The 18219-nt window shown below is 49.1% G+C and overlaps 1 protein-coding gene across 2 annotated transcripts in view; it reads right to left on the bottom strand.

Moving 5' to 3' along the window:
• Positions 1–4654: 4654 nt before the first annotated feature.
• Positions 4655–18219, bottom strand: part of ACSBG2 (acyl-CoA synthetase bubblegum family member 2) — a 52076-nt gene continuing 38511 nt past the window's right edge. Inside the window, exons 11-15 of one of the 2 annotated variants that reach the window (XM_087948766.1) lie at positions 14480–14713; positions 11454–11671; positions 10192–10331; positions 7563–7809; positions 4655–6728 (exon numbers count right to left, since the gene is read on the bottom strand). In XM_087948766.1, the coding sequence (XP_087804892.1) occupies positions 6640–6728; positions 7563–7809; positions 10192–10331; positions 11454–11671; positions 14480–14713 (928 nt within the window). In that variant the 3' untranslated portion in view covers positions 4655–6639. Of the gene's footprint in view, positions 6729–7562; positions 7810–9927; positions 10105–10175; positions 10332–11453; positions 11672–14479; positions 14714–18219 lie in introns of those variants that run through there. The other variant, XM_087948767.1, reaches the window with a different exon arrangement.

Below are 18219 nucleotides of genomic sequence, written 5' to 3'. Positions count from 1 at the left end.
CCAGGGCTACGGTCACTATGGCGCCTCCTCGCGCGGGGGTTTCGAGGCAACTGTTGCTAGCCTGCCCCGTGACGACAGCGGGCACGCCCCTCCCGGGCGGCCCCGCCCATTCGGCTCGCTCCGATTGGGCGGCTGTCATAAGGCGGGGCGGGGGGCGGAAGAGAGGAGGAGGGGCCGGCGGTTGGCGCGTGTTTTGGCGCCAAAGCGCCTGAGGAGAATGAGGGAGGGAGAAGGGGCGGGTGCTGAGGGCCTCTGGGCGTGTGCAGAGCGCCTAAGGGGGAGAGAATCCCGCCTTACGCGAAAAATACAGCTGGTTTTGAAGCGCCCACATGAGCCTTTTTTTTTTGGGGGGTTGTCATGTTGAGCCATGTTGTCCATTCCGCTGGGGATGATGGGACTTCATGTCTATACAGGTTCTCTGTCATCCAGGTTGTCCCATTTGTTTTCAAGAGGCAACTGGATTTTTTTTGGGGGGGGGGGTGTGTGTTTCCTTGAAGAGGTTTTGCTTCTCATCTGAGTAGCTTCTTCCACTCTATAAGACAGAGCAGAAGAAGCTTTTCCAAGGAGAAGCGAAATGTCTTCAAAGAACCTCCCCCCCCCCAAAAAAAAGTCCAGTTGCTTCTTTAAAAAAAGCACCTTTGGGATGGGACAATGTTTAGGCTGCCATACCAGCCGCCCCTTTTTTGGGGGGGAGTGAACAGTGGTGGCTAATCTTTTTGGGGTCCTGTGCCGAAAATTGCATGCGCACTTGTGTGCCAGCACCCAGAAGGCAATGTGTGCGGGGAGGGGGGCATGCCCCCTGTGCATGTGTGCACGACCCCCGTGTGCAATGCATCTGCACATGTGTGCGAGACACCCCCTGCTCATGCCATGTGTCTCTGTGCATGCGCACGCTTTTCCTGCAACCCCCCGCCCCTGCGCATCAGATAACCGACAATCAGCTGGCGGGTGCGCACTGCGCGCACATGTACAGTACACCTGCTCTGGGCGAGGGCTCGCATGCCGGTAGTAATGGCTCTGCTTGCCACTTCCGGCACACATGCCATAGGGAATAGAATATTGGAATGAAGAATATAATATTGGAATGAAGAATAGAAATAGAATATAATATTGGAATGAAGAATAGAATAGAAATAGAATATTGGAATGAAGAATAGAATAGAAACAGAATAGAACATTGGAATGAAGAATAGAATAGAAATAGAATATTGGAATGAAGAATAGAATAGAAATAGAATAGAATATTGGAATGAAGAATAGAATATTGGAAAGAAGAATAGAATAGAAATAGAATAGAATAGTGGGATGAAGAATAGAATAGAAATAGAATAAAATATTGGAATGAAGAATAGAATATTGGAATGAAGAATAGAATAGAAATAGAACATTGGAAAGAAGAATAGAATAGAAATATAATATAATATTGGAATGAAGAATAGAAATAGAATATAATATTGGAATGAAGAATAGAATAGAAATAGAATATTGGAATGAAGAATAGAATAGAAATAGAATATAACACTGGAATGAAGAATAGAATAGAATATTGGAATGAAGAATAGAATATTGGAATGAAGAATAGAATATTGGAATGAAGAATAGAATATTGGAATGAAGAATAGAATAGAAATAGAATATTGGAATGAAGAATAGAATAGAAATAGAATAGAATATTGGAATGAAGAATAGAATATTGGAAAGAAGAATAGAATAGAAATAGAATAGAATATTGGGATGAAGAATAGAATAGAAATAGAATAGAATATTGGAATGAAGAATAGAATATTGGAATGAAGAATAGAATAGAAATAGAATAGAATATTGGAATGAAGAATAGAATAGAAATAGAATATTGGAATGAAGAATAGAATAGAAATAGAATAGAATATTGGAATGAAGAATAGAATATTGGAATGAAGAATAGAATAGAAATAGAATAGAATATTGGAATGAAGAATGGAATATTGGAATGAAGAATAGAATAGAAATAATTAGAATAGAATAGAATAGGAGCTGAAAGGGACCTTGGAGGTCTTCTAGTCCAGCCCCCTGCTCAAGCAGGAAAAACTATACCATTTCAGATAAGTGACCGTCTAGTAATATCTTAAAAACCTCCAGTGATAGTGTGCTGGAGGTTATACTTATATACATATACAGGTAGTCCTCAATTTACGACCACAATTGAGCCCAAAGTTTCTAAGTGAGACACCTGTGAAGTGAGTTTTGTCCCTGTGTTACGACCTTCCTTGCCACAGTTCTTAAGCGAACTACCGCAGTCCAAGAAGTTACTAGCAGGGTTGCTAAGTGAATCAGTCTTCCCTGTGCGATTTTTGATTGTCCCAAAAGTTGCAAAAGGGGGATCACGTGATTTGGGGGGCACAGCAACGGTCGTAAGTATGAGTCAGTTGCCAGGCGTCCGAATGTTGACCACATGATCACGGGGATGCTACAAAGGTCCTTAAGTGTGAAAAACAAATCATTAGTCTGAACTGCTGTTTCCCAGGGTATAATTTTGTATTTCTTGATTCATTCTGTTATGGTTATGTAGTGAATATTGGAGAGTTGTATGCAGCGGAATTTCATTTTAAGGTATGCCAATTAGTGTACATTCAACGCGACAATAAAGTTTTTCTTTTTTTAGTGGCGTTGCCACTTTGAACAGTCATTAAATGCTTCCCCGCTTCACAATACTTTACAGCGGGGGTCACCAACCTTTGGGACCTCGGGGACCCTCAAACTCATATTTTTAAATCCCGCAGACCAGAGACCCTGGGAAAATCCCCCCAAAAAAGTCTGCAGGAAAATCCCCCACCCCGTTTTCCTACCGATCGATTGTTCTTAATTTGGGATGGCAGGATACCGTCTCCAGCTCCGTTCTCAGGGAGGGAGGGAGGGAGACTTTTGGCTTCATGCAAGGAAAGCAGCAGAAGCAGAAAAACTTCTTCAGCTTTGCCAGCAAAGAAAAACAGGCAGGCTGTGTTTAGATTCCCTCTTAAAGGTGTGTGTGTGTGTGGGGGGGGGTTATGGCCCATTTCTATGGAGATGGCTTATCCTAAAGAATTTACGACTCTGTTGCCTGGAGACCACCGTCATAAACTTGGGTAGAAGTGGACCTCTTTATGACTCTTTCCTCCCAATGAACGGAGGGGAATCAACTTTTGATTCTGGTGATTGGAGAGGCAAGAAATAGCACAGCTTTCAAACAATTCTGTCTCTTTTGCAAAACAGTCATTGAGGCAACACAAGAGAAACCGCAGAATACAAAGAGAGCCAGCAAGGACGCTACTGGTTTGTCTCTTGCGAATGGGGCAAAATTCTGGCCCCTCCCAGTAATTCAAACAGGCTTTTTAAAATTTCCTTGCTCCGGGAGATATAGAGAGCGAATGCAGGGTTTAAATCCTTCCTCTTTACTTTCCTAGGATATCAGCTTTACCATATACTTTCACTCTTTCACAGGCAATCTTCACTTTGGGAGTTCCGATTTAACTGTATTTTTACTTCATAGGAATGCAGATAAAACTGTATTTTTACTTCGGGATTTCCTGTGAAGATTAAAATACAGTTAAATCGGAACTCCCAAAGTAAAATACAGTTTAATCAGAAATCCCACAGTAAAAATATAGTTTTATCTGAATTCCTGTGAAGGATAAGTCCCATCTCCTCTTAAGCAAAGTAAAAATACTATTAAATCGGAACTCCCAAAGTAAAGATATATGTTAATCAGATTGCCTGTGAGAGTGAAAGTATTGTAAACCTGTTTATGTATGTAACTGGAAGATGGTTTATGTTTTTTGTTTTGTTTGTGTATGTTTGTCTAAAAATAAAAATTCTTATTAAAAAAAACCACAGAAGTCTTTCTTTCTCTCCCCCAAACTCTGCCAGAAATGAGTCTTTGTTGCGCTGGTGCAGCCTCTTCGGGCAGGAGGCCTTGCAGGGTCCCAAAGACTCATTTCTGGCGGAGTTTGGGGGAGAGAAAGGAAGACTTTGGCTGCTTTCCTTGTGTGCAGCCAAAAGCAGAAGAAGAAAGAAGCGGAAAGAAGCAGCCAGGCCAGGCGCGTGGGGCAAATGGGGTGAGTTCCCCCCTCCGCCCTTTCCCCGCTCCCCTCACAACCTCGTGTTGTTTGCAACGCAAGCGACGCAAGCCTTGTGCTCCCGCGGGCCATGTGGGAGGGGCAGCCTTGTGTTCCTGCGCAGCCTGGATTAATTGCTTTGGGGGGTTTGACATTTCTTTGTGGAGCACCAACATTTTCTCGCGGACCACCAGTGGTCCCCGGTCACTGGTTGGCGACCACTGCTTTACAGGACTCCCGCGAGCCTCCTGCCTGTCCCATTGACCATGGTTTCGTGGGGCTCGTGGTGTTTTACGCCCTGCAACACCCATGGGGAACTTTGCAGCCAGATCCAGCTTAGCCTGCCACGACACTCCTGCGGGGCTCTGTTAGCTGCAGAGAGAAGTTCACGCAGAAGAATCTTGAACAAGGGCCTTCAACCTTGGCAAGTTTAAGACCTGTGGACTTCAACTCCCAGAATTCCTCAGCTAACGTGATTGGAGGAGGAATTCTGGGAGGGGAAGTCCCCCAAGGCTTAAAGCTGTCAAGTTTGAAGGCCCCTGCCCTTGAGAGACGCTACAAAAAACAACAACACTCAAGACAAGTTTTGAGCTTGCATCCTTTTTTTATTCTGAAATATTTTCCTGACATGATTCCAAAGGGCCTTAGACAAACCTGGGACCACATAAAGAACAGCAGGCCCTGAAACAGACAGGTGGAAAAATTTGCAGAATTTCTACTTATAATGTCTCCCCCCACCTGGCTTTTGCACCCCGATTTCCTGGGACTCCACTTAGAGAAGCTGGAAGATCAAGAAGCCGGACCCCAAAATTTGAGGCAATGCTAAGTCACGGAAGGCGAACTTCAAAGCTCACCATAACATAACCACGTTTGCAAGGAAAAGGTGAGTCTGAAAAACTCTAAGCCAACATCTGCATATTTTGCAAAATATATATAGAGAGACCTTGTTACAATATGTGGTGTCCTTCCCAGCTTTGGATGGCCTTTAAGAAAAGATACTCCTAATAAAAATGGACACATTCATCACATTTGATTCCTTAAGGCAGGTTTCCTTTGCCCCCAATCCATAAATTACAGGGAATTCCTGTTATCACATTTACAAGGAGAAGAAATAGTCTTCCCACGAAAACAAAGCAGCCTTATGAACCTTTATCAAACATGCCCCCTCCCCTCACGTTCATACTAGAAGCTAAAAGTGATTTGGTTTAGCTCACACTATTAAAAATTATAATCCATGATTGCCCCCCGCGCTTCAAGACCCGTTTGCCCAATTCAACGTTAAACATGACCAAACATCAACATTAAATAAGCCCCTCTTTGCACAGAAAAGCGGCTCTACTTCACAGGGGCCCATTTTTGGCTCTTCTACACATTTTGGTTTTTGAATCCAGAGCAGTGCTTGCAATTTTATATAGATTTAACGGCAGCAGGCACAGCTAGCAGCTTCACACCACCACCCCCAAACCCCGATATAATCTGGCTGAAATTTTAAATCTTAGGTTCGTGCAGAACAAGTGCAAGGTTAAACTTTGGCTGGACCCTAAAATTCAAGTCAGGGGGCTCGTCCAGGTTCCCAGATGTGTTCCCAAGACATTTGTGAGCAAGGTAAGGGAGATTTCTGCCCATTCCTTCCTTCCCCACTGGGAAACTGGTCCCCCTGGCACAAGAGGGGCAAAGTGGAGCTCAAGATCTGCTCTCAAATTGAACTTTGCTATGTAAACACCCCACCCCACCCCAGGTAAAAACAGTGAGAAGGCTTTTAAAGTGTTCCGGGCTTCCTTGCAGGAAGAAATGTTGCCGCTGTGTGTGCAAGCATGGACACCAGCCGTCTGTGGAAGGAGAAAAAGTGCCCCACGCAAAGACTTGCCCGACAAGCTACCCCATGGCATCGCAAGAACACACAATGTTCACCCAGCCTGTGGCATCGCTGCAATGTTTTCCTTTGGTTCGCTATCCCACCCTTGAAGAAAGAGAGAGAGAGAGAGAGAGAGAAGGAGGGAGGGAGGGAGGAAGAAGAAAGGAATGAAAAGAAACAGAGGAGGAGGGAGGGAGGAAAAAGACAGACAGAAAGAAGAAAAAAGGAAGAAGGGAGAAAGAAGGAAAAAAAGAGAAAGACAGACAGAAAGAGTGGAAGGGAAGAAGAAGGGAGGGAGGAAGAAGGAAGAAAAAAGAAAGAAAAGGAAGTGGGAGGGAGGAAAAAAGAGAGACAGGCAGAAAGAAGGAAAAAAGAGAGCGAAGGAAGAAGGAAAAAAGACAGAAAGATAGTCAGAAAGAAAGAGGTTGGGTGGAAGGGAGGAAGAAGGGAGAGAGGAAAGAAAGGAAAGAAAGAGAGAGAAACCCTGAGGTTGGTACATTCCTTTCAGGAAGAGGGACCCTGGGGTCACAACAGCCGGCGAGGGTCTTCCGGAGGCTTCCCGCTGGCACAGCCAGAGTCCCAAGGGCAAGAGAAGACAACATGCCGTTATCGGGGGGAAAAAACCTCGTTTATCAAGGGAAGCCTCCCCAGAGGCTCCGGGAAAGCTGCTGCCGCACTTTGGACAGAGGCCGGCGGAGAGACGCGCATCCTGGTTCAGAAATTCGGTGTTTCTGAGTAAAGCTGTTGGATCTGTTCTTCATACATCTTGCTTACCACGGGCCTCTTCAGCTTCATGGTTGGGCCTGGAAGGCAGACACATGGGTGTGTGTGGGTGTGTGTGTGTGTCACATTAGCACCAAAGCCCCCTCCCCTCTATCCCCCTTTCAATTTTTTCCGAAGCTCTGCAGAACCAAGATCCAGAGGAAATCCCTTGCAACGTCTGGAGGGAGGTGGGAGGAAGGACGCTTCTTGCTCCCTTAACACCACGAGGAGCGGGCTTACCAGACCCCTCCCCAGGTGGAGGCTGCCCTTACACTGGACAACCCAGAGCTAGGAGTCTCCTTGGCGTTGCCCCAATGGACGGAGGCAGCTTTCCTTAAAACCTTGGAGGATTCCGCCCCGGAGTAAGGCAACCATTCCACTTGGACAAGGGAGCAGACGCTGCTTCCCTCTTTCAATTTAGCATCTTGGAGGACGCAGTGCCGAAACAGGAGCGTGCCGGTGCCGAAAAGGCACCGAGAGCCAAAACGCACACGCGCAACCCGGAAAACTAGAAGAGCAGTTCCCGGCGCACGCATGCACAACGGCCACCTGGTCTTCCGGTTTCTAACACGCCTGCATGCGCCGACCAGCTGATCTTCAAGCGCACCGGCCAGCTGGTCTTTGCGCGTGGCATTAGAAACCAGAAGACCCGGTGGCTGGCGCGCAGGCACGCGCCGGGAGCTGCTCTTCCGCTTTTCCCACACTCCCGCGTGCGCGAAAGACCAGCCGGGCGGCACAAACCGGAACCCAGAAGAGCAACAGGCGATGCCTCTGCATGCCACTTCTGGCACCCTCGCCATGCTGGGGTTAGGGCAAGGACGTTTAAACCGTGCCCGCCACCCCCTGGGCCCTTTCCCCTCGTAAAAAAGCCTTACCAAGCTCGCCACTCTGGACGGAGAAGTCCTTGTTCAGAAGGAGCCACTTCTGGATTTTCTGAGCGTTGGAGGTGGCCTGATCGTTGACCTTCATGACCCCCTTCTGGATGGCGGTGTACACAGCCAAGTCTTTGTTCCCCACGATGTCGGAGACCTTGGTGGATTTGCTGCCCAGCTTCTTGCAAAACTCCACGGCTTCGGGGGTCAGTTCGTCTTCCGAGAGTCCCGTTTCCAAGTTCATCTTGCTCTAAGGGGGGCAGAGGAGCGGCGTTGGGGCGGCCATAAGAAGGCCTGCAGTGCCACCCTCTGGTGGCCGCTGGCCCTGCCCCAGTGCTTGTCCCAGAAGCCGGTAGCCGAGCGGGGGGTTGTGTGGGGCATTCAGACAATGTGGAGAGACAAGGCAACGAGTGTGTAGTTCAAGGCGGAGGCCAGAAACTTTTGCCCCTTGGAGACCATTTCTGGGCCCGCGGCAGGAACAACCTCATCCTTTCCCAACAGTGACAGGTGTGGAGCACAGAAGGGGAGGAGGACTTTCTCCCTCCCCCACCCCCAGCATAGGACCAGCCCCATCCTAAGCTAAGTGACTCCTTGGGAGCATTTGGGACTTCAATAACCAAACATCGGAAGACTTCAATTGGCTGCAGAAGGGCAGGATTCTGCAAAACGGAAGAGCAAAACTCCCCGCGGTTGCAGCTTTCAGTTCAAAATCCTAGTCCTCAAGCTTTCAGAGTTCTGAAAGGTCAACTTGTTTTGCTTGGAACTGATCCCCAAGAATGCCTTTCCGAAAGGGGTGACCCCCCCGCCCCAGATCAACCTTCTAGACGGAGCGGTGCTTCTCCACTTTGGCCACTGTAAGATGGCTGGACTTCAACTCTCAGCATTCCCCGGCCAGCCAATTCTGGGAGCTGAAGCCCACCCAACTTAAAACAGCAAATCTGGCAAACACACTGGGGAAGCCCAATTTGAATGTAGAATAGAATACAGCTACAGAGTTGGAAGGGACCTTGGAGGTCATCTAGTCCAACCCCCACCCAAGAAGGAGACCCTACACCAGGGGTCCCCAACCGCGGTCCGCGGACCGGCCGGCGCGGAACAAGCCTTACCGGGCCGCTGGTTGCTGGGCGCCGCCATCTTTTTGGTAAAAAAGCAATTTTTCGTCAAAAAGATGGCGGCGCCAGCCGGTGAGCTTTTCTGGGTAGAAAGCCATTTCTACCCAAAAAGCTCACCGAGCTGCGCCGCCATTTTTGATAAAATCACTTCCGTGACGCCACCGGAAGTGATTTTTCAAAAAAGATGGCGGCGCCCAGCTGACGCCGAACCGGGCATGGCGCCCAGCTGACACCGGAACCGGGCGCGGCGTCGAAAGGTTGGGGATCCCTGCCCTACACCATTTCTGAGAGAGGGCAGTCCAGTCTCTTCTTGAAAGCCTCCAGGGACGAAGTTCCCACAACTTCCATGGGTTGATTGTTCTCACTGTTAGAAAGTTTCTCCTTGTTTCCAAGTTGAATCTCTCCATGATCCGTTTCCATCCATTGTTCCTTCTCTGGCCTCCAGGTGCCTTGGAGAATAGCTTGACCACCCTCCTCCTCTCTGGGGCAGCCCCTCAAATACTGGAGCACTGCTATCCTGTCTCCCCTGGTCCTTCTCTTCCCTAGACTAGCCAGGCCCAGTTCATTGTATGTTTTAGCCTCCAGTCACTCTCTCTTGCTTTCTTTCCCTTTCTTTCTTTCTTTCTTTCTTTCTTTCTTTCTTTCTTTCTTTCTTTCTTTCTTTCTTTCTTTCTTTCTTTCTTTCTTTCTTTCTTTCTTTCTTTCTTTCTCTCCTTCCTTCCTTCCTTCCTTTCTCTCTCACTCTTTCTCTCTTTTTTTCTTTCTCTCCTTCCTTCCTTCCTCTTTCTCTTGTTCTTTACTTTTCTTTCCCTCCCTTTCCCTTCAAATATTGGAGCACTGCTCTCCTGTCTCCCCTGGTCCTTCTCTTCCCTGGACTAGCCAGGCCCAGTTCCTGCAACCGTTCATTGTATGTTTGAACCTCCAGCCCCCTCATCATCCTGGTTGCTCTTCTCTGCCCTCTTTCTAGAGTCTCAACCTCTTTTTTATCGTGTGGGGACCAAAACTGGATGCAGTACTCTAGGTGTGGCCTTACTAAGGCTTTACAGAGGGGTGGTAGTAATACTTCACATAATTTTGATTCTGTGCCTCTGTATATACAACCAAGGATTGCATTAGCTTTTTTGGCTGCTGCTGCACACGGCTGGCTCATGTTTAAGGGGTCGCCCACTAGGATTCCAAGATTTCCCTCACAGTTACTGTACTTGTCCCTTTGGCTTTTTCCTGCCCAGGTGTAAAACCTTTTCTCCACCTTAAATGTTATGCTGTTGGATAGGGCCCATTCTTCACTTGCGCCAAGGCCTTTTTGGCTCCTGAGCTTGTCATCTGGGGTTATTCCTGTCGGCTTAGTGTCATCTTCCAATTTGACGAGTTCCCCTTCTGTCCCCTCATCGATGTCGTTGATGAAGAATTTGGATCATGAAAGATCTGATGGGGTTGGGAATGGCCACCCCTGGAGTTCGTCTCCCCCACCCTTCTCGGGGTCCCGGGGAGGGGAGGCAGGTAGACAACCCGGCACTCACCTTAAGGGTCATCAGCATGACGAGGTATTTGGCTTTGTCTCCCACCAACATGACATTACTGAGAATGGGGACGGCCTCCTTGACAGCGTCTTCGATCGGGATTGGGGGAATATTCTCTCCCCCCGCGGTGATGATCAGCTCTGGAACAGAAATGGCGTCAGAACCCCTCCAAGGAAAGTTATTCGGTCGGTTCACGCTTGCAGTCTACGGGACAAACATGCCGCGGAAACCAGTCATCCTCGCCTTCCAATCGTTCCTTTAGTGACCATCCCAAATGGCAAAGGCCCTGGAGAAAGCGACTTAGGACTGGTTTTCACCCTTACGACCAAATCACTTTATCAAAATCCAGGAACTTGACTTCGGATAGTCCTGAAGGTTGCTTTTCCAAGAGGCAACTGGGCTTTCTTTTTCTTTGAAGACGTTTCACTTCTGATCCAAGAAGCTTCTTCAGCTCTGACTGGTGGGGAATGGAAGTCTGTAGCGGTTCTCAGTCAACCAGTCGTCCTGGTTGTCCCAAAGGTGCCTTTTTTTCCCCCAGGAGGCAACTGGACTTTGGTTTTTTTTTTCTTTGAAGACATTTCCCTTCTCATCCAAGAAGCTTCTTCAGCTCTGACTTCCCAAACATCCAATAAGAGCTGAAGAAGCTTCTTGGATGAGAAGGGAAATGTCTTCAAAGAAAAAAAAAAACCCAAGGAAAGTCCAGTTGCCTCCTGAAAAAAGCACCTTTGCGGAAGGGAAGGATTTATATTCCTTGCAGACAGCTGGTCATTTGCATCCTTTGAGAGGGTCGTTGAGGCCACTTGGAGGTTTATCTGTCTCCTCAGGGTCCTCAGTGTTGTAGACCAGAGATAGATGATGTCCTCAGCAGTTCCAAGAAGGCTCCACGCCCATTTGCACCACTCAGGTGACTCTGAGGACACAGGTAGATCTCCAAGTGGCCTCAACAACTCTCTAAAAAGGATGCAAATGATCAGCTGACTGCGAGGCGTATCAATCCTTCCATTCCCCACTATCCTGTCAGAGCTGAAGAAGCTTCTTGGATGAGAAGCGAAATGTCTTCAAAAGAAATAACCAAGAAAGTCCAGTTGCCTCTTAAAAAAAAAAAGCACCGTTTGGGACAACCAAGACCTGGATGGCTGAGAATCCCTACGGACGTTTGGCTACCGGTATGTATCTGTGAGGGTTGCAGCATCCCACGGACATGGTATCACCGCGTGGCCTTCCCTGGGGACTTTCCCTCATGACCCAGGGGACTGGATTACCTTTGATTCTCCCGGTGATGTAGAGGAAGCCGTCCTCGTCGTACCGGCCCAGATCCCCGGAATGGAGCCAGCCCTCGCTGTCAACTGCTTCTTTCGTTTTGTCTTCCATGTTCAGGTAGCCCATAAAGACATGGCGCCCGGCAAAGCACACCTCGCCGACTCCTTCCTGGTCTGGCTTGAAAAACATTGTCTGGCAGCCTGTAATCTCCTTGCCGCAGCTGGAGGGAGGGGGGGGGAGAAGGTGTCAAGGAAAGGGTCAAGGGCTGGCGAGAGCGTGGCCCACACGCGGACTGCCCATTGCGGCGAAGCAGAGCAGACGCTCCACGCTCACAATGTGGGGTGGTATAAAAGAAAACCTGAAGAGATTCTTGTTTAACAAAACAACACATCCTGATTTAACAGTCTTCGGTTCAGCGGAGCTTGGATACAACAGACAATCTGTGTACGGTGTCTGATTTAACAGGCGTTCCCTCCCCATCAGTCCGTTAAATCGAGAGTTTAGCTGAATAACAAGAGCTGAGGGCTCCTTGCTGTTCTTTGAGCTTGCTTGTTTTCTTGCAGGTGTTCACTAGGTAACACCATCAATGCTAGTTAACCTGAGTTGGAAGGGACCTTGGAGGTCTTCTAGCCCAACCCCCTGCCCTGCTCAGGCCGGAAACCTTGCTGCACTGAATTTCCAACACGGCCACCCAAAATGTTTACAACTTTTTTGATATTTAGGGTCCTTTTACTCAGAACTTGGTCCGTTCAGGTTCCCCCCCCCCCTAATTTCTAATTTCCTTTCAGCTCTCTCTTCTTTCTCTCTCCCCAACCGTAAAAATGCAAGAGGCCCATGTTAACAGCTCCCCAATGCCAGCCTTGCAATCTAGACTTTCAGAGTGTTTGCACAACAAACCCAACCATCTGCTTGGAACCCCTAACACTTGGCGGCCAGCTTTCAAATCTCAGCCAGAAATTTTCAGCACAACACAGCCGGTCGTGCCAGGGAACCCAGCCCCAAACTGCCGTGGGAATTTTCCTCCTGCGACCTGTTCATCTGGGCACGCCGCAATCTCCTCCATCTGGGAAATTTAAATTTTTGCAAGGGACACGTGGCAGCCAATTCATCCAGGAACTCAAAGAGATTCCTAAATAAGAAAAAGCTTCAAATCTCTTCCCAGCTGGAAGTGAAATACAGGCCATCCTCAACTTACAACCTCACATAGTGGCCACTCAAAAGTTATGGCAGACTCCCAACTTATGACCTGGTTACAAATTTATGATGGCACACCTCCCCCCATGGCCATGTGATTCTATCTTGGGCTCTTGGCAACTGACCTGCAATTAATCATATATATTTTTTTGAGGAAAATTGACATTTGTTTCTAGTTTTCAGCAAAAATGCCTTACAAACAATAGCTCTGCTTAATGACCGCAATGTTCATTTAACAACTGCTGCAGAAAAGGGTCGTAAAATCTGCTATGGATGTGACGCCATGCTTTCTTTTCCAATGGGCAGGCTACAGTTCGTTCAGTGACCATTCAAAGTTGCAACAGCATTGAAAAAAGTGGCTTACGACCATTTTTCACGCTTATGACCATTGGAGCATCCCCACGGTCACATGATCAAAATCTGGACGCTTGGCAACGGATTCATATTTATGACGGTTGCAGTGTCCCGAGGTCCACGTGATCCCCTTTGGCGACCTTCTGACAGACAAAGTCGATGGGGAAGCCGGATTCACTTAGTAACTTAACGGCTGCAGTGATCTGCTTAGCAACTGTGGCAAGAATGGTCATAAAATGGGGCAAACTCACAACAAACGCTTTATTTAGCAACAGAAATTCTGGGCTCAACTGTGGATGAGAACTGTGGTGGTGCAGTGGTTAGAATTCAGTACTGCAGGCTACTTCTGCTGACTGCCTGCAGTTTGGCAGTTCAATCCTGACCGGATCAAGGTTGACTCAGACTTCCGTCCTTTCAAGGTCAGTAAACGAGGACCCAGATTGTTGGGGGGGAGGGACAAGAGGCTGGCTCTGTATACTGCCTAGAGAGGGTTGTAAAGCACTATGAAGTGGTATATAACTCTAGGAACGAAGGAGAGATGGGAGGGAGGGAGGGAAGAAGAAAGGAAGGAGAGAGAGAATGGGAGGGAGGGATGGAGGGATGGGAGGGAGGGATGGGAGGGAGGGAGGAAGAAAGGAAGGAGAGAGAGAATGGGAGGGAGGGAGGGAGAGATGGGAGGGAGGGAGGAAGAAAGGAAGGAGAGAGAGAATGGGAGGGAGGGAGGGAGAGATGGGAGGGAGGGAGGAAGAAAGGAAGGAGAGAGAGAATGGGAGGGAGGGAGGGAGAGATGGGAGGGAGGAAGAAAGGAAGGAGAGAGAGAATGGGAGGGAGGGAGGGAGAGATGGGAGGGAGGGAGGGAAGAAGAAAGGAAGGAGAGAGAGAATGGGAGGGAGGGAGGGAGAGATGGGAGGGAGGAAGAAAGGAAGGAGAGAGAATGGGAGGGAGGAAGGGAGAGATGGGAGGGAGGAAGAAAGGAAGGAGAGAGAGAATGGGAGGGAGGGAGGGAGAGATGGGAGGGAGGGAAGAAGAAAGGAAGGAGAGAGAGAATGGGAGGGAGGGAGGGAGAGATGGGAGGGAGGAGGAAGAAAGGAAGGAGAGAGAGAGATGGGAGGGAGGGAGGGAGAGATGGGAGGGAGGGAGGAAGAAAGGAAGGAGAGAGAGAATGGGAGGGAGGGAGGGAGAGATGGGAGGGAGGGAGGAAGAAAGGAGAGGAAGGAGGTAGAAGGAAGGAAGTGGTGGTGCCGTAGTTAGAATCCAGTACTGTAGGTTAACTCTGCCCACAGCCAGGAATCCGATGCTGACCAGTTCCAGATTGACTCAGCCTTCCGTCCTTCTGAGGTCGGTAAAATGAGGACCCAGATAGTTGGGGGCAAGAGGCTGACTCTGTAAACTCCTCAGAAAGAGCTGTAAAAAAGGATTATGAAGCGGTATATAAGTCTAAGTGCTATTGCTATGGTTGTAAGTCGAGTTTTGACTCTACCTTGACATCCTGTACGACGTTGGATGCGAAACAGTGTGAGGGCCCGAACTTTCGCTCATGCCGTAGAGCTCGTAGACCACAATGTCCAGGCTCAGGAAAAACTCCAAGGTGTCCTTCGTGATGGGAGCCGCCCCCGTGTAACATTTGGTGCAGCGGTCCAAACCCAGCGCTTTCCGGACCTTTTTATAAACCAGCGCCCTCGCCAGCCGGTAGTTCATCGGGAGCTCAACGGATCTGCGGGAAAAATATGCGTGAGGTTGGGAGTGAAACCAGACCCCCCGCTCTCTGCAAGGATTCCCCCCTCCCCACATACGCGCAGGACAATAGGTGCTTATTCAAACAGGCCTTCGGAAACGGGTCTCCCCGTGGCGCCGGTCTGGACTCCAAGCTTGCAATGGCAAGAGTCACCGTCGCGTAACCGAGCCCAACGGCACACATAAACTCCAGGAAAACAATCCAAGATTTGAACGGGTCGGGATACACGGCGTGAGCACACAAGGCACGGAATTGGACACAATATGCAAATCCCCGGGGTGGGATTAAGTAGGCGACGCCAGTGCAGCCCTTCATGAGAGGTGAAGTTGCCTCCTCACGTGTAGTCTAGCCCAGTGGCCCCCAACCTTTTTTGTGCCACGGCCCGGTACCGGCATCACAAAATGATCCGCGGCCCGGTACCGGCATCAGCACCCAAGGCAAGGCGAGCCGAGCGACCGCCAGCCAGCCGTCCCCTGCTTCTCCCCGCCACCTTCAACTCCTCCTTTGTACCTTTGTCGATGGGCTTCGGGACGGCCGCTCGGCTCGCCTTGCCTTGGGTGCTGAAAGAATCCTCGCGCCTTAGTTTCGTTCAAGCTGCCCCCTTCGATGAAACTAAGGCGCGAGGATTCCTTCAGGACCAAACGCCGCTTTCCAACCGGAAAAGCTCACCGGAAGCACTTTCTCATCAAAACAAGATGGCTGCGCCCAGCAAACCGGCGGCCCGGTAGAAAATGTTCCACGGACCAGTACCGGTCCGGGGCCAGGTGGTTGGGGACCCCTTGTCTAGCCGACCAGCGTTGTCCCTGCCTCCTCTCTGTCCTACGTGTCCTCGGATCGGGAGGAGGTGATGGACTCTACCTCCCCCTCCTTGCTAGTGGGCATCAGCTGGGACCCTCCTGGCCAACTGGCCTGGCCCTGTCGCTCATCCGATTGGCCCCGCCCAGCCTGCTCCATCAGGAGAGCACTCTCCGAGCGCCGATCCTGACCAACGCTCAACTCCGTGCCTTCCCCCCCTGCAGATTCCAATTTTTCCTTCCTCCCCTGAACCGAAGGGTTGGGATGGGGGAACCATGACGGGGGCTGAGGAGACGTCCGGCCACTTGGGATGGTCAAATCGCAATAAGATGGTTGTCCGGATTCCAGGAAGCCAACTTGAACGGGGGCACAAAGACCCCAAAGGCAGGAGAATCCTCACAGCCTGCCTGGGGAAGCGAGGAAGCCCGGAATTGCAAAGGGTGTTTTTTTTTGTGTGTGTGTGTGTGATTATTTACAAGTCGTTCTCGACTTACAACAGTTTTTGTTTAGTGACCGTTCAAAGTTCCAACGGCCTTGAAAATAGTTTTGCACACTTACGACCATTACCGCATCCCCATGATTATGTGTTCAAAGTTCAGATGCTTGACAACTGACTCATACTTATGACAGCGGGAGCGGCCCCCTTTGGTGACCTTCTGACAAGCAAACTCAACGGGGAAGCCAGATTCACTTAATGACCCTACGACTATCTTAACAACTGCAGGGACTCCCTTAACAACCATAGCAAGAGAGGTCGTAAAGTGAGGCAAAGCTCACTTAAAACAAACGTCTCATGTAGCAACATAAATTCCGTCCTCCATTGTGGTCGTAAGCTGAGGACTGCCGGTACAAGCTTGGAAGTGGTTTGCTTAGGCAGGCCAGTATTTCCCAAACTTACCCACTCGAAGGAAAGTCCCCAGCAGGTAGTCCTCGACTTATGACCGGTTGCTTAGCAATCATTTGAAGTTATGACGGAACCCCCCCCCCCCAAAAAAAAAGGTACTTAAGAACCCTGGGATCCTGACGGCCGCCTCCCCCTGGTAGTCATGTGACTGAATTTTGGTCACTTGGCCACTAGTCCAAATTAACAGCCATTTGCAATGTCCGGTCACATGACGATTTGTGACATTTCTGTTGAAAAAGAGGTGTTTAGTTCCGGCGTTCAGCAAAACAAACACCCCACGGTCACCGCATCTGCTTAATGACTGCCGTTTCATTTAACAACCAGGCCAATTTGCTTCATGAGCGCTGCAGAAACAAAGGGGTTAAAAATCAGGTCGGGCACGTGATGACCCACTTTACAATCAGCATGGCACCATTATGGGCGTTAAGTCGAGGACTACCTACAAAGCATTCTTACATGGTTTTTTTTTAAAAAAAAAAGTCTCTTCCTAATCCACGTTTCTCTCAGCCAGTGATGGTATGCTGCCGGTTCGCACCGGTTTAGCGACCCGGTTGCCCCGGCCAGCAGTTGGCCTTGTCCACTCGCAGCTGCCCTTTCCCGTCTTACATTTCCTTCGTTTGTAGCTCAGCTGATAGGTGTGGCCATCACACCTCAGCTGCTTTACCCACCAGCGCTGATGGCCAGGTAAGTTTTAATACTTAAAATTTCCTGTTTCCGAAGACGCCACACACCCCCGCCCCCCGCCAGAACCGGTAGTCAAATATTTTGAATTCCACCCCTGCTCCGTGGGATTTCTTCGCTTTTGTTTCTAACCCAAGGGCAGGGAAGGTGTCACGTTGAAGGACTTTGGGATCCCGTCTCTTATTTCCACAACAAACGTCATCAAGGCAAAGAGAAAAAGTCGGTTTGGCTTTTGTGAAAAATACAAAGTAAACAACTTTATATCCCCGAGGAGGAACAAAGAGCTTCGTGTTACCTCAGGCTTGGAACAAAACCGAGTTTTCTCCACCCCTAGCAACTTTTCAGGTGTATGAACTTTTCGAGGCCCAGAATATTTCCTGGCCAGCCAACCACCATATGGGAAACACTGACATACAGGGCAGTCCTTGACTTAACAACCACAACAGTTTGGCCGTTAAGCAAGACAGTCCTTGCCACAGTTAAACGAAGCACTACGGTTAAGTCAGCCACAGGGTTGTTCAGCGAAGCCAGCCTTCCCCCATGGACTTCGCTAGTCAGGAGGCCTCAAAAAGGGGATCGTGGGACACGCCGAGACTGTCGTAAGCATGAAGCGGTTGCCAAACATCCAAATTTCGATCCTGTGATCACGGGGAAGGTTGCAATGGTCGTAAGCATGAAACACCGGCCGTAAGCCACTTTTTCCCCCCCAATGTTGCGGTTAACTTTGAATAGTCACTAAATGAACTTTTGTTAAGTTGAGGACCGTTGCAGAGCCAGATATTTTCAAGGGGAAGGAAGGGAACTCAAAGCTCACCGTTCGGTCTTCATCCCAGAAGGGCAACAATGGAAGAAGGGCCATTTCTCTCTCTCTTTTTAATATTAATATCTTTTTAATATTAATTTCCATAATCCACCCAGGAAGCCACGCAATCCAAGAGACCCTTTGGCAGTCGGCCCAAATGTGGCTGAAAAAAAAATGGACTTACGGCCCTGTTTCACGCTTATGACCATTGCTGCATCCCCCGGGGTCGCCTCCATCCAAATTTGGACTCTTGGCAATTGACTCTCATTTTATGACTGTTGTCAATGTTGTCAATGCGAATTC

This window comes from Notechis scutatus, unplaced genomic scaffold (genome assembly GCF_049901735.1).
Source record: "Notechis scutatus isolate UNSWTSFEM ecotype Mainland unplaced genomic scaffold, rNotScu1.2 NSCUSCF19, whole genome shotgun sequence".
In the NCBI taxonomy this organism is placed as follows: domain Eukaryota; kingdom Metazoa; phylum Chordata; class Lepidosauria; order Squamata; family Elapidae; genus Notechis; species Notechis scutatus.
This window is presented reverse-complemented; position numbering and strand designations above follow the sequence as displayed.